Source organism: Brachyistius frenatus, unplaced genomic scaffold, assembly GCF_029030835.1.
Source record: "Brachyistius frenatus isolate BFR_SWC_R1_liver_20210118 unplaced genomic scaffold, ASM2903083v1 Contig_27, whole genome shotgun sequence".
In the NCBI taxonomy this organism is placed as follows: domain Eukaryota; kingdom Metazoa; phylum Chordata; class Actinopteri; family Embiotocidae; genus Brachyistius; species Brachyistius frenatus.
In genome coordinates, this window is record NW_027210626.1 from 1,196,949 (window position 1) to 1,212,506 (window position 15,558).

A 15,558-nucleotide genomic window follows, 5' to 3' on the forward strand; every position below is an offset into this window, starting at 1 on the left:
CCCCTATCTGCCAGAGTCCGACACTTGTCTTCCCCGCGGAGGAGAGGAGGAGGCCGGAGAGAAAGATGCTGTCATCCGTTGACACCGACCTAACTGAGTGGGCATGAACGGGAGTTCATTTTTGAAACCTATTCGTGCAACTTAGCATATTTTTCGATCAGTTGGAGTCGTTGAGTGCGAGGATGGCGACGCCGTGCACGGAGCGAGCCGTGCAGGAGTTCCTGCTGGAGCGAGGAGGGAGGGTCCTGCAGATGGAGCTGATTGATCATTTCCGATCACTTGGTGGGGAAAATGACCAGTCGGATGAAGGCGTGGATCGCGAGGTGCTGAAACGCATCGTTGACAACGTGGGTTTCGTGAAGATGGAAAACGGCGTGAAATTCGTGTGTTTGAATCGTGAAGGCAGCGCCGAGTCGGTGATGCGTGCGGACTCAGACGGCCACGCTAGCGCGGAGTGCAACGGGAACATCCAGGAAACACTGGACAACAAATATGTCAACGGCAACCCTGATGACGGAGACCAAACAGGTGAGCAAGATGCAGCCATTGTGATTCTTTCATTTGCTTTTATCCGTGATTTTTGTCTTATCACATGCGATCTAGTTTTCTCTGTATATTTGTGTATTTAATTTATTTGGTTAGGTTTCACTGTCTTGTTGGAACAGTGCATATGAAGTGTTTGACTTGTTTTGAAGGCCGACAGTGTTGGTTTAAGTTGAAGCTGCCATTTAACCTAATCCCAAAAAGATGCAAACGATTCAAGACTCTAAAAACACTACACTCATTCATACCTGTACAAAATACAATGGTGGTGTTAAGATTATGCAACAATCTATATGTAAGCAAAAACCTGCATGAAGCTGGATGACAGTGAACACAACTTTTCAATGGCTCTGCAGGAGCACCACGTCCACCCTCTGCCATCTTGGACAATGACAAACAATCAAATGGCAATGAGCAACCTGCTGCCCCATCACAGACCAAGACCGCCACAGGGATTCCTACACCTGGTGGCGGAGGGGAAGTAAAGCTAAGAGATCGGAGGAGGCGAGAGTCTGCGCCACTTATTGGGATCCCAGATCTAGACCAGGCCCACCATGCAGGCTCTCACACCCAGCAGATGAGAGGGTCACGCAGGGTGTCCAAAGGGTCCCAGAGGGCCATGCTGACCAGTTGCCTCTCTGAAGACAGCGCGCTGGAGGGACTGGAATCTATTGGAGACATCAACACTCCTAAGGGAAGCCGCAGGAACTTCATAGAGCTGATGATGAGCAGTTCTCCTCAGGTAGGATACTGGGCTTCTTCAGCGTGAAATATTGTTGTTATTGGTCGTGATTTTATTTGCACGGCAGCTTTAGACAATATAGTATGTGTGATGTATTGTGTGGGGTGGACGCAGAGCAGACTAAAGAATACACCTCCTGTATGTTCTGCCTTTTGCAGGTTCGGAGGTCTTTAATCAACCGTGGCTCACGTCTCCGGGACTCAGTGAAGAGCGACGGAGACTCGGCCTCAATCCTTTCCTCAGCCACGGACGAGGACTGCGCCTCAGTAACCCTCGACCCGTTGGAGCACGAGTGGATGCTGTGTGCCTCGGACGGCCTGTGGGAAAGCCTGCAGCCCCTGCTCACAGTGGAACCCAGTTTAGTGACCAAGAAAGACTTCGTGACAGGCTTCACATGCCTCCACTGGGCAGCTAAACAGGGCAAAGCTGAGCTGCTCTCCCAGCTGCTGGCCTTTGCCAAGGAGAACACTATACCTGTGAATGTGAATGTAAGATCAAGTGCTGGATACACACCGCTGCATCTGGCTGCCATGCATGGACACACACAGGTGGGTTGCGGGTGTCGTGTGTTACATCTGCTCAGCGAATCAGCACATAATTACCTACACTCTGTCTGGTTAGGTTGGACTCATTTAATATCCCTCATAAAAAAGTAAGTTAACCAGGATGAAGTAACGAGACGTAGATCAAACAAACAACATTTTTCATTCACTAGATTAGTTAAAACTGACTTATTTATCCTCTATATCTGAAAAGTGAGGTCGGTGTGGATGTGCCATAAAGTGCAATATCACAGAGTACCACTAGCGGTTTGCTCCAAAAAGACACTCCCATTCAACTTCTCATGAAATACAAAGTCAATAGATTTTTTCTAAAAGTCATTATTGTGGCATCTCCCCCCTGAGAGCCCCCCTGCTGTAGTGAAGAAATTTCCCCTCGGGGATTAATAAAGTGTATAAAATCTAAAAAAAAATTTTTTGGTAAAGTCACTCCTTGTTTATTTGTTTTCTGGCAGCCCATCTAAAAATATATTCTATCATTTAGATTTTAGGCCTCGAAAAGTCATGGTTTTGGGAGCATGTCTGTTTGATTGACAGATCGGTGGTTGACTCTGGTTTCTGCTGATTTGACTTATGTCAGGACTTATCTATGCAAGTAAAGACATCTTCTGTTTTGATGTGTCTGCTGTCAGTGAAGAACACATGTTGATGTTACACTACATGGACTGTGTGGATTTTCAGATTATATTAATTCTCGCCACCAAAGCACCAGTTTATTTTGCTTTAATGGATATAAAACAAGCCATCTGAACCTGACCTTTCTCCGTGATGTGCTGTGATTGACAGGTGGTCCGGGTATTGCTCTCAGACTGGGAGGCAGACCCTGAAGCTCGGGATTACAGCGGGAGGCGAGCCATCCAGTACCTTCCCGCACTGCTGGCCGCTGGCCTGCAGGAGGAGGGAGTAGTCACCTCACCAGTAGCTGAGTCAAACATTGAAAACGTAAATGGAAGCAGCGGTGGAGGAGGGCGTGGCTGGAGGTTTCCCAGAGTCCTCCAGGGTAATCTGAACCCACTGCGGCTACTGAACCCGCCAGCGGAGGCGGCAGAGGAGGCCACAGGGACGGGAAAGACGAAGGGGGGCATTCAGAGGAAAACGTCCCTGAGCCGGCTGAACTCGCGGCTGCACCGAGGACGCCACCGAGCCCAGATCATCCACAGCGCCTCCTTCAGGGACACGGGAGAGGTAGGAAGAGGAGAGGAGCTACCCAGCAGTCCTCTCCGAACCAGACCGCTGTCCAACCTGTTTGGATAGTTACACCAGACTAAACCAGCGATATAGAGACATAAACCAGTTTGACATGTCTTGATTTGTAGTTTACTCACCTTTTATAATCTGACAGGTCAGATATTTGTTACAACAGAAATGAATCCTAACATATTATGTCAAGATGATTTATAAGTTTTATTAATATAGGATTTTACAGGAACAAAACACATTTATGTTTTTCCGAAACTAATTTATTTTTGTTCCAATCTCAATTGTTAGGCTGCTGTTGATCCCAGAGGGGACGGCACAGTTCACGTAGCATTTTATTTGCCACCGAAATTCACTGAGTACAAACTGAATAACGGCGGTGAAATGGTTTTGAACTTGATTTTTTTTTTTATTATACTTTCAAAGAGTGATTTGGATCAAGTAGCAAACATTACGCCAGGTATATTTGAATAATTAGAATGATGTAACAGGTTTTCACTTTTGACTGCAAAAAAAAGCATTGACTCCACACTGTTTTCCAAACCCATATTTCTGTTTACAGAGTAATATATTCATAAAACTCACTTTCTATATTTCAACTTCCAGTAATTGGATGGTGCTGATTTTTTTAGTACAATTCTATAATGCAAGGAACTATTTTTTATTCTTTCAGTAACAGATTTTAATATTCAAACTGTTTTAACCACAGAATTATTATATCGTTCGACCATGTTTGCACTTGTCACTTTGTAGATGATTATGGGAGGAAGGTGCATGAACTCAAACCACGACAGATACTTTTGGTCCCAGATTATATTTATATGTTAAAATTGTGGATATATTGTCAATGGGGCAATCAAACTGTTACATCCTTAGATCCATAGTCCACGTTATACATGTACAAATGAGGCTATGTGTGGTTTTCCTTCACCTTCCACTTTAATTCATCGATAGTTGGCACCAAAAAGAGAGTAAAATAAAGTTGTTAAGAGTTACACTGATGGCGGAGATATTTCCAAGAACACTTAAGTTGGATCCAAGTATTTATTTAAAACACTGATTGGTTACACAGTAAGCTGTCTTACAATGTGGAAGCACAGAGATCACTTTATACACATTTCTCTACTGCCGATTAGGTACCTCAAATTTTCCAAAACCTGGTTCACTTATTACTACTTTGCTTGGCGTGCGTGTGCGCGTGCGTGGGTGTGGGTGTTTTTTTTTTTTTACATGTTTTCTGGTAAAGAATTCTTTACATTTGACTGTATTCTTCTTAAGAGGACAAAGGTTCACTATTTCATGCAGAATTTACACTTTAAAAGTCCACAGAAAAATAAGATGCATGATGTTTACGAGAATCAGCTAAATTCAGGTTACAGTTTTCACATCCAGCGTAGCATCGATCCGTTTTACGGTAAATATGCTTTCATATGATATTAAATATTGGCTCTAGATTGTCCCCATGTATCGGTCTTACTTTGCATGTACACAATCATTCGCTAATTAATCATGTCTTTGTCATCTGTGAATAATCTTCACCAGAATAGTCAGCAAAGTGACTTTTTGACTTGTTTCCCAAATATGTGAACCTTACTTACTCAACGACACATCCTAGATTTAATGAATGTTCCCTTTAGTATTTTGTAGTGTTTGTACTTCACTCACAGGGCTTCATGTAATTTGTATGGTTGACACTTTTGATGTAGAAACGTCTTATACATTTGTACTTTCACCTCACTCTCTCAGCTGCATGAGTAGGGGAAATGCTGGGCACTGTTCATTTTTCATGTCTATAGATAAATGTCTGTCCAATTTGTGAAATCTTGTGTAGTTATTATGTAGTTTGAAATCATTGATAATGAGCCACTCTCATCTTCCTATTCATGTCTGTGAAATAAAGCAATAATAATTTGCATAAAGTTCCCAACTGAGTCTTCAGTTGCACTGTTTTACTAACTGCACTGCTAAGACAAAGCACGCAAACACATATAATGAATACAGAGGGTAACCGTAGTCAGGGTTTGAGCCAAACCAATAAAGAGACCTCATTAAAAAATAAAAACAATCATGAATACTTCTGTCACATTTGATCAGAGTGGACTAAAATCCCAGATGAAGAAAGCTGTTTCGTCCGCTGTTCCTGCTGACACCAAGTGATTGTCCTTGTCTGGTGTTGCTGAATAATTGATAATCTGATGAGCCACTGTGCCAGCCTTGTACCAGCATTTACAGTATAGCCACAACTTCCTGTCTACAAACTGCCCACATAGCACGGCGCACGATATATTCACACCCAGTTCTCATTCTGCACTTGTGTTAAATCTATGCGAGTGTGTGTTTGTGTATGTCCTTGCAAGACCAAAAGTCCTGACAAGATGAATTAAATAGGAGGGATCTGAGCTGACCTAAAGTCTACACTGGTCTTGTTTTGTTGTAATTAGGATGTAAACGATATCCTTTAATGCAAATTCCCTACCACTTAATCTGCAGAATATATTAATAAAAGAGGCTGTTTTAGGATTTATCTGGGGTTTTTTTTGTGACAAGATGTGATGGAGGACAAGCAGTTTGGATTTTGTTCTTCCTGTCATGCATGATGTTGAGCCTGTTAGCCCAAGCATGTCGCTGAGGATGATCAAAATATAATGAGTGGAGGAATTTAATGTTCATCAGCTTCCATACATGTGAGAGGGATATGGTACATTTCCAGTCAATGTGCTCAGTGCCTCGGACGGGAACAGATAACTACAGCTCCGAAAATCCTTCTGTGGCACAGATATTCTTCTGGCACAGTGTCTGGGTCTGTTCTTCATGTTTACCACATCAAATCAACCATATAAAAGCTGGATTACATGTAAACAGACATTACATATTGAAAATATGTTGCTTGTGTAAATATGAATGTTCTTAAATCGGAGTCTGCCCTTTTGGGTTTTCTCTGATCTGTGGTATTGCCTTCATCAACAAGTCTGAAAAGATTTAAAGAGGTCGGAAGTGATGAGCTTTTCCTGGCTCCTTAGAGTCCAGAGTTGCCCAAGACAGCCTATCTATTAGATTATTGCTGATCAGGACGGAGTAGAGAGCCTGTCTGCTGTCTGACTGCAGCTACTGACCTACATACACAGTGAAGGGAGTAATGCCTATTATGTAAATTCCTCTGCCATCTTTTCATGGAAACTGTGCCAACTTTTTTGCCTGGGGCCTCCACTGTTGGACTAATCCATGTCCAGCCTATCCACATCTCTCGCTTTCACCCGAAACAGTGACCACAGTGATGATGACACTCGTATAAAGCCTAATGTGTGACCGACGATGCCAAACAGACATCAAGCTGGTGACAAATGTACATTGTCTCCCATGCCTTCTTTTGTCTTGTGACATTCAGTGTCTTTAAAAAGTATTCATGGTTGCCATGTTTTATTGTCTTAAAACACGTAATCCCCTTTAATGTGGTGTTATTTGTTTTTACACTGATCCACGGCAAAAGGGATCTGAATTAAAAACAAATAACAAATGCAGAATAATGATACAGGTGTAGGTACTGCATTCCAATAAATGAAATTCAAAATCACCAAATTTGGAGATACATGTTTTTTCACTGAACAGGAAGGGTACGAAAAAAAACGTGTGGTAAAATACAACCATATTTGCATATTGATTTAGTAGAGTAGAAATATAAAGTTACATAAAATGAAAATGGGCAGGTAAAGTACAAATGCCTAAAATGTTTAAAGTACTTCAGTAACTGTAACTACACATAAAAGATGTTTTGTTTTTTTCTTCTGCTTTTTGATTTCTAACAACGATGAATAAACCTTCTTTTAGTCCCCTTGTGTTTCCACGTTTGTCCACGTGGTGTCGCTGTTTGAAATAACGCCACCTGAGTGCTGTCTGCGTTGTTTTCTTCTTCAGGTCAAAGTTTACTGCATGCGGAAGTGGTTGATTGGATGGTTTTCCGGATTTTAATGGATGTATAGGTGGTGTTTCCCCCCCCCCCACACTCCACCCCCACACACCCCATCCATCACCACGAGTTTTATTGTTCCGTTTTTCTTCCACCAGAAGGGTAACTGATGTTAGGTAAGTAGTTAAATCTCCTGCGATTTACGCAAAAACGTCACGTGAACGCGCTCCGTCGTTTCAGAGCGACGGCGGTTCACCAAACACGTGAAGCTAACGAGCTAGCAGCTAGCGCGACATAACAACCGCGTCCGCTGTCGATACGGACCGAAAGAGTTATTGCACGTAACAACGTGAACAACCTTCTGTACAACGCGGTCTGCGAATTGTCCGTGCCAGCTGGGGATCCCGTTTAGTCACCGCGAGCTAACGTAAACAAACAAAATAGCGTTTTCTGAACTCCGAAATATCTCGTTAGCTGCAGCTAACGTTCATATGATGATAATCAGCGGAGGTGTTTGTTTGAAGCTTCGAGGTTTGATGAGACTTTAGCGTTTATGCTGAATAAAAATAATAATAATACCGACAGATGGATTTTAGTTTGAGGTCAAATCGCGGCTTGTGTTATAATTAAAGGAGGTGGAGGGGAGGGGGGGAAGTGAAACAGACCTCTTGTCCATATGATGACAAAGGAAGTGGACAGTTTGAATCATTGTCTGTCATTTGTTCCACTGTTTTGTTGGCATTTCATTTCACCGTTTTGGCACTAAAGCGATCCAAGTCTTCAGGGTTATACTGCACGGCAGCGAACAACAGTCTTCACCGTGTCTCTGTCTTATGTTGCAGCTTCCCCAGCTCTCTGCAACAATGACCACCATTGTCCACGACACTACAGAGGCGGTGTGCCTTTCCACCGAGTGCAACCTGTACCTCAAGCCCATTGCCAAAATGACCGTCAGCGTGGCTTTGCCCCAACTCAAGCTGCCAGGCAAGAGCATCTCCAACTGGGAGGTAATGGAGAGGGTGAAGGCCATGGTGGCTCCGGAGCAGTTTTCGGCCCTGCGTATCTCCAAGAGCACCATGGACTTCATCCGCTTTGAGGGGGAGGTGGAAAACAAGACGGTGGTGAAGAGCCTGCTGAGTCGTCTGGATGGGAAGAGCATCAAACTGAGTGGATTTACTGACGTACTGAAGGTAAGGTTGACCCATTTATCGTTCGCACCTCAGTGGTCAGTTTGATGACTCTGGTTTGTTGTGCCGTTTACCTGCTGCGATAGACTAAATGTTTAAAAAATGGTGTCCACCTCGTCTACGTATATCAACAAAAGTGGACAAAATGTCTGGTGAGATATCTTCAGAGGAGTTACTTGTACTTATAATCCGGGAACTGAGTGTATCGCTTTCTCTTCCCTCAGGTACGTGCAGTAGAGAACAAGGTGGACTTCCCTACTCGTCATGACTGGGACTCGTTCTTCCGTGACGCTAAGGACATGAATGAGACTTTGCCAGGAGAGAGGCCGGACACCATCCACCTGGAAGGGCTTCCTTGCCGCTGGTTTAGCCAGAAGGACGGCATTTACCCAGACCGGCCCTCAGACGAAGTCCTTATGGCTGTTTTCCAGACATTTGGCAAGGTGGTTCATATTTCTATTTCTATTCATCCATAGGTAAGAGGACATTAAAATGAACACAGAATTTGTTACTGGTTACTCTTCAAAATTTGGATTTCAGGTAAATTTTAACCAGGCCGTAGGACACAACTCGTTTAGTGTGTCCTTTGCTGCAAACATAACACACCACGCAGGGTTTTTGGGAAAACCAGTTTTTTGTTATTTTTGGGATCAACCTTAAATTTCAGGGTAGACAAGACTGTTATTAATAAGTAGGTGTAGAAAGTCAATACAGTTAATAATTTTTGCCAAAAAGAACAAGAGATAATGTTGCTGTATCTGTGTTTATTATGTTTCTGTGATATCATTTTCTGAAATTGTTAGACTGAGAACACACATATCCCTATAAAATATTGCACTTTCACTATTTACAGAATACTGCTAATGTTAAAAAATGTCACTAAAACTAACGTTTATTTTGGATTTTTAGGTGCGAAATGTTGACATCCCCATGCTGGACCCATATAGGGAAGAGATGCTGGACAAAAACTTCAGCACATTTAGCTTTGGGGGCCATCTGAACTTTGAGGCCTATGTCCAGTATCAGGAATACGGTGGCTTCACGAAGGCTATGGACACTCTGCGTGGCATGAAGCTGATGCTGAAAGGAGAGGATGGAAAAGCAGTGGCCTGCAACATCAAGGTACTGTCGGCTTACAGTAGTTTTAAAGCTCTACCTCCACATATTTATGTCTTTAATTATATTGTAGTTCTGATTTGTGCCGTGCCATGAATTTTGTATTTCTATTTTAAATTTAAATTAGGATTGTGAAGGCCAGGGCTAAAATGATTGTCTCTGACTTCCATTGATGTAAAATCCTTTCGCATAGTATTAAACATCACGACGATGTATTGGCATCTGATAAGCCTTCACACTTTCAAATTTGTTTGTCAAACTGGCAGTACTGGATTGTATTTCATTTCCACCCATGCTGGTCGTATTTAACATGTTGCTTTGACTACGACTGGCATAACAGTTCTGCCTGCCTCTGTGTTGTGTGTGATGCCACCAATGAATTGCAACTGGGACAGTGACGTTGCAGATGTGTAGAATTGTAATGAGATTGTGCTATTCAGAGTAAGATAAGAGCTTTAAGACCTTTTAGTGGAATGAGTCTTGAGAGCTGCAGCTTCATTATTTCCAAGATAATGAAGAGAGGCAAGTTTTCTTAATCCACAGAATAAAGCTGTGAAATCTAAATAAAGGAAGGAAGAATAAAGGAGTGCGTGTATAAAAAGATGATAAGCAAAAAAGGAAACTAAGTTGGTTCTGTTTCGAGGCACAAGTAATAATTATTTTTTCATTGTCTGATATTAATATGTTGATTAATTTCTTAATCCTTTGACCTTTGATTGTCAGTAAATCGACGTGGCATCAGACTCCGTAGATTCTGTGTTTGATTTGGAATACTACGAGTGGTTTGAAGGGACCAGGTCGGCTGGTCCTCGGCAAAAAAGTGTCTTGATGTTGGGGCAACGGACCTCCATATGATGTGCTTATGTTTTTTTCCTCAGGTGACCTTTGACACTAGCAAGCACCTCAGTGAGTTGGCTCTGAAGAGAAGGAGCCTGGAAAGGATGAAGTTACAGGAGCTGGAGAGGCAGAGAGAGGAGCAGAAACGACGGGAGAAGGAGGAGGAGGAGCGGCGTAAGGAGGAGGAAAGGTATGGTGGAAGACAAAAGTTTATTAATGATGAATAAGGACGCAAGAAGACACTGAATCAGGGTAGTGATGCCCAATTCATAGGGTTGAACTGCTGCAGTCGTACTTTGTGTAAAAGAGAGGAAATGAAGTTGTTGTTGAAGATAATAGTTAAGAATGAAGTGGGCCGCTTTCAGTCTGACCTCAGTGTGTGGAAGAAATGATAGTGTTTCACCTGTCCATGAAGATGACCCACCTTTATGTTTACATTCATCCCCTACATTAAGGTAGGTGTTTGATATGTATATACTCTTTGAGAAATTGAAAGTAGAGTGAAAGATGAGTTTAGTGTGAGAAACGGAGTAATTTAATGTATTATATTGAGCGGGTGACAACTTAAGTTACTGTTTGTGTTCGGTTAATTTGATACTGCGTTCACTGTACCAAGAAAAGTTCTTGGAAAAAGGTATTCACAGAGGACATTTAACCATTTCTCCAGGAAACAGAAGGAACAGGAAGAGGAGGAGAAGGAGAGGAAGAAGGAGGAGAGGTTACGGAAGCGAGAGCAGAAGCTGCGGGAGAGGGAGGAGAGGAGGAATATGAAGAAGGTGAGGAGACAACAGGAGGAGGAGCAGAAGAAGCTGCAGATGAAAATCGCCATGGAGGAGAGGAGGCTGCTGCTGGCTCAGCGCAACCTGGAATCCATTCGGCTCATTGCCGAGCTGCTGGCCAGGGCCAAGGTACTCGATGTACACGATGACACACATCAGCTTGATAAGTGGTACACAGCAGTTACCATCTTTTAGTGGAGCATTTTAACCAATTGTACTTTAGCAAGGACAGTAAAAGAAGATTTATTGTTTGGGACTTCTGTAGTTTAGTGAATATTCAACACTGAAGAACACACAGAACAAAATATAAGTACAACTTACTTAGCATCTCTGTGACGTGTGTTTGTTCACTGTTGAGAGTTAGATGAGATAAATCAGTCTGTTTCGTATGAAGACCAAACATAGTTATTACTCCCAGCCAATAATTAGTTTGGCATATAACCCTTCATAACCTTTTTTTTTTTTTTTTTTAATTATTTTTCCCTGAATTCATTAAATACCCAAGATGTTACATGATCTTTAGAGGTCCTGCTATGTGGCTTTGGTACCTCTGGACAGAAGCAGAAAAGTAGTTTGATAACACCCTAATGTTGTCTTACAGTGGCCTGGAGTGACTAACCTGGATTTGGATTTACCAATGATCGTGCTGAGACACCAATTTTTGGAACTCCACCTACTAAATTGTGGCAAATTTTTTATCATCATGTTAGATTTTTTTTTCCACCCTTATAGCTTCTCTTATCTTCGTCCACGTGTTCTTCTTCTCCTCAGGCACTGAAGCAGCAGCAGCAGGAGAAAGAGAAGACCGAGCGAGAGGAGCGGGAGAAGCAGGAGCAGGCTCGACAGAAGGAAGAATTAGTCCGTCTTCAGAAGCTGGAGGCCTGCCGACGCAAGCAGGAGGAAGAGTTGCGTAGGGTGGAGGTGGAGAAGGAGCGAGCACTGGAGTTGCAACGCAGAGAGAAGGAGCTGAGGGAGAGACTGCTTTGCAACATGTTGAAGAAGAGCAGCGGGAAAACTACAGGACCAGCCGCCAGCCAGGACCAGGCTGGCCCTGTAAGGAGTGAGCAGACCTCTGATCCTGGTGATGTGATGCTGGAGGTTCTGGGTCGGGTGAACGGAATGAAGGCAGCTGAGAGCAAAGAAAAGCAGGTGTCCAAATCTGGTGTGCACTCTCAAGCGTCGGGGAAAAATAAAGCAACAGAGGAGAGGAGAGGTGGGGAGGACAGGAAAAAGGACCGGGAGAGAAGAAGGGAAGAGGTGGTGAGGAGCAGGCACAGCAGGGAGCGAGTGAGGGAGCGCTCCCACAGAGAAAGGAGCTCGTTCAGTCGGGGGAGGAGGAGGCGCTCCCACAGCTACAGTCGGAGGAGAAGGAGTTCCAGCCACCGAAAGAGGAGCCACAGTCACCACAGGAGGAGCTCCACTCACCACGGAAGCAGGAGGCGCAGCCACAGCCACAGCCACTGCAGTAGGAGCACAAGCTCCAGCAGAGACAGGAGCCGGAGCAGCAGTGGAAGGAGTTACAGCAGAGGGAGGAGCCATAGGCGTAGTCATCATAGAAGCAGCAGAGGCAGCTCGGGAGAGCGGAGGAGTCACAGTCATAACAGTCGAAGGTACAGGAGACACAGTAACAGTATGGATAGGAGCCACTCCAGACGACGCTAAGCTCATCGATGTAATAATTATTCTGTTTGATACAGTCACTATTTCTGGACATACATCTACAGTTCAACAAGTTTCAGAAGAAGAATAGATATTTCTGGTCCTCAATTAAGAAATCTGCTCATTGGCTTGTCCCAGAACAGGGCAGCTCAAGTTAAAATATAAAAACCAAATCAACTACCCAGAATCAATTCAAACCTTTTAAGTGTACCTAGTATGTAAACCATTTAAGCTGTTGAAAAGAATCTACAGTTGTTTTTACCTCCTATAAATGCTAATGACTGAGAAAAAAAAGTTACACCATTGATTGGGTGAATGCTGCAACTTCCTGTATCCATTTCAAATTAAAAGCCCTCTAGCATTTTAGACAGTCCAGCCATATATACAGGGTTGTGACCCAGTGGTGTTTGTTTTTTGGCCATTAATTCATATTGTTGAATTAAAGCTGGGGTCAATTTCAATTTTCTGAATATTTTGTCTCGTTTCACTTAAGGTAATGACGTAGAATACCAACTTTACTATTTGGTTTACAAGAATGTTATTCTTGTCTTTGTATGAAACATATTGCAGTGATATTTCGACTGAAGTACACGAAAACATTTCTTTGAAAATTATATAAAAAAGGAAAAAACTTGAGTGTTAAAATGTGGTTCAAAGCTAGTGACACATTATTCCATCAGTAATATTCAGGATATTGGGAGGTGAGACAAGTGATTGGACAAATTGGAATTCAAATCTGATCTCGGGCCACAATTTGTCGACTGAAACACCAGACTAACCCTACTTTGAAACATGAAGCTTGTTGATGACTTCACCAATGTGTTTGTTGCCTATGAAGAACAGTGAGCTACAGGAAGTTCTCGTACTGCACAGGGAACAAACCCTTTTTATTTTTGAGTAGTCTGTTCATCCACAATGACTTCAGAAAAAAAACACAAGATCCTGTATGACATGCATGAACCTTTTCCTTTTAACAAGCACCTGCTATACTTTTTATGGCTGCAATAGTTGTGGAGGATTCTAAGAAGACTACTGGACTGTAACAATTGGCTGCTGCACCATTAAAAATGTAAAGTTTCCACATACATCTGTTTGAAGGCGCACCCACTAATTTTGTTTTCATATTTTAGCTTCCTGGCTGTTTCTTGAAATACGTCTTCAGTTTTTGCCTTGCTGCTGATAAAGGCTCAGAACAGGATTCTACGGCAGTGGACTCATCGTTGACCTCAACTAAGTATCAGAATTTGTGATCCTCAAATAGTTTCCGCTAACAAAGAATAACCTGTTAGATTTGATTTGATTTCTGAGTGTTTGGATGAAGAAAGCGCGAGTTGCTGAATGAGTTGAGGTGTGTCAGGACTTGATGTTCGAAGGCAGGACGATATATTACATCCAACTAAGCAAGCAGTGTACTCTTATAATTGCTGTCTTTTTTAAGTATAGAATACAAGGTATAGCTTTGAGGCATGTCCGGTTCTTTCAAAAGTTTTTTTTTTTTTTTTTTTTTTTTTTTTTTTTTTTTTTTTTTAAATGTTTGTGACAAAGTGAAATCATTGTTGAGGAAACCAGCTTCTGGGATTCAAGTCAAAGAAACACAGTACAGTAGTAAAAATGTTCCTGTTGCTTTTACACACACAGTGTTGGATTCATTCTTTTAGCCTTACTAGTCACTGGACAGACTTTCCCTGTAGCTCAGAGTTGGGGGGAAGTCAGTCCAAGTTTTGTAGCTACTTCTACCTTTATATTGTCGCCTGTACTTGTCACATCAAAGCCCATTTGTTCTGTATATGCTCATGATTCACTCAACAGTCCCTCCAGTGTTTAGTGATTTTGCAATCAAAAATGCTTGACTTTGCAGTGGATTTTCTCAAAAATTGTAATGCGGTTTGTGGAGTTTTATGTTTTTTTTTATGTTGGTTTTTTTTTACGTTTTGTATTTTATGGGAATTGGCAGAAATTGCTTGTTGGGAATTTTTTTTTTTTTTTTAATTTTTTTTTTAACTATTACCTGATAAATAATCTTAGGTAACGGTGTATAAACTCATTTAAAAATACTGTATAATTTGGTTGACGCAGGGAAGTGGGATGATTGGTAGCCTAATATTCACATTAAGACCACATTTTCTGTAAACATAGTCACTCTCAGTTTTGCTGTTATTTCTGGTTAACTGGCATTTGGTTTGTTTTGATAATGAGATTGAAGAGCCTTACTGACTAAATGACAACTTATTTTTGTTATTAAAGCAAGCTTTGTTTGAAAAGGCTTACTTAGTGCAGTAAGGCCTTCAGCACAGCTTCTACTGAGTACATTTACTGCTGAGAACTCAGGGGAACTTTGCAAACTTGCAAGCTCACATATATTGTGGAGATTGATTGAGCTTGCATACATTTTTGTCATCAAGATTTCCTGGAGGGACTGATTAGAGCATGTCTTGCATACACTGCAAGTTGGTTATAATAATAAAAAAAAAAAATCAAAGCTGAGAATGTTTTGGAAAACATTATTTTCTTTTGCTGGAGATGAACTGTGAATTTGTCACTATGATACGCTATAATATATCTGAAGTGTTGAAATATAAGATTTCTGATGTTCTGCCACCTTCATTTCTTGTGCTTTAACATGGTCTTTTGTTTCACTTTGAACAACTACATTGAAATTGTCTGTCAGAAGTGCTTATTGTCATTTAACTAAAGTCTACATATCCAAACTGAAGACTATTTTAGTGTCTGTAATCCAATTAAGGCATGTCGTAACAAACTATATCATTGGGTTTGATATAACGGTGTCAAATTTAAGTGATACTAAAGTATCAAACCTGAGTTGGAGAAAGAGGGCGCGTCTTTCAGAAGGTGCAGATTCCCTCAAAGCGTTGGTCATCCCACACTATTGATCCCAATTTGGGATCATGAAAACTTTGTGGAAAACAGGTCTGGCATGAGAATGCAGTGGGCGAGTGATAATGAACAAGGCTGCAGTGTTTGCACAGAGTTGTTTCTTTGTCTGACAGACTGAGCCCGTGCTCTAATCTGGGTT

General features: G+C 42.0%; 2 protein-coding genes across 4 annotated transcripts; both read left to right on the top strand.

The window, feature by feature from the left end:
* The first annotated feature begins 27 nt into the window (after positions 1–27).
* sowahca (sosondowah ankyrin repeat domain family Ca) lies at positions 28–4,964 on the top strand. The gene is made up of 4 exons (XM_069698494.1): positions 28–528; positions 900–1,285; positions 1,444–1,833; positions 2,632–4,964. The coding sequence occupies exons 1-4, from the start codon at positions 183–185 to the stop codon at positions 3,097–3,099; spliced, it is 1,590 nt and encodes a 529-aa protein (XP_069554595.1). The 5' UTR covers positions 28–182; the 3' UTR covers positions 3,100–4,964.
* Positions 4,965–7,050: 2,086 nt separating this feature from the next.
* akap17a (A kinase (PRKA) anchor protein 17A) lies at positions 7,051–14,041 on the top strand. Of its 3 annotated transcripts, XM_069698497.1 has the most exons (8): positions 7,051–7,122; positions 7,789–8,136; positions 8,358–8,576; positions 9,043–9,255; positions 10,128–10,276; positions 10,754–10,994; positions 11,637–12,475; positions 13,655–14,041. In XM_069698497.1, exons 2-8 carry the CDS (start codon positions 7,810–7,812, stop codon positions 13,671–13,673), a joined length of 2,007 nt encoding a protein of 668 aa, XP_069554598.1. In that variant the 5' UTR covers positions 7,051–7,122; positions 7,789–7,809; the 3' UTR covers positions 13,674–14,041. The 3 variants fall into 3 exon arrangements, with proteins under 3 accessions (XP_069554598.1, XP_069554597.1, XP_069554599.1); XM_069698496.1 differs by having other exon boundaries at positions 11,637–14,041; XM_069698498.1 differs by having other exon boundaries at positions 10,754–10,862; positions 11,637–14,041.
* Positions 14,042–15,558: the final 1,517 nt, after the last annotated feature.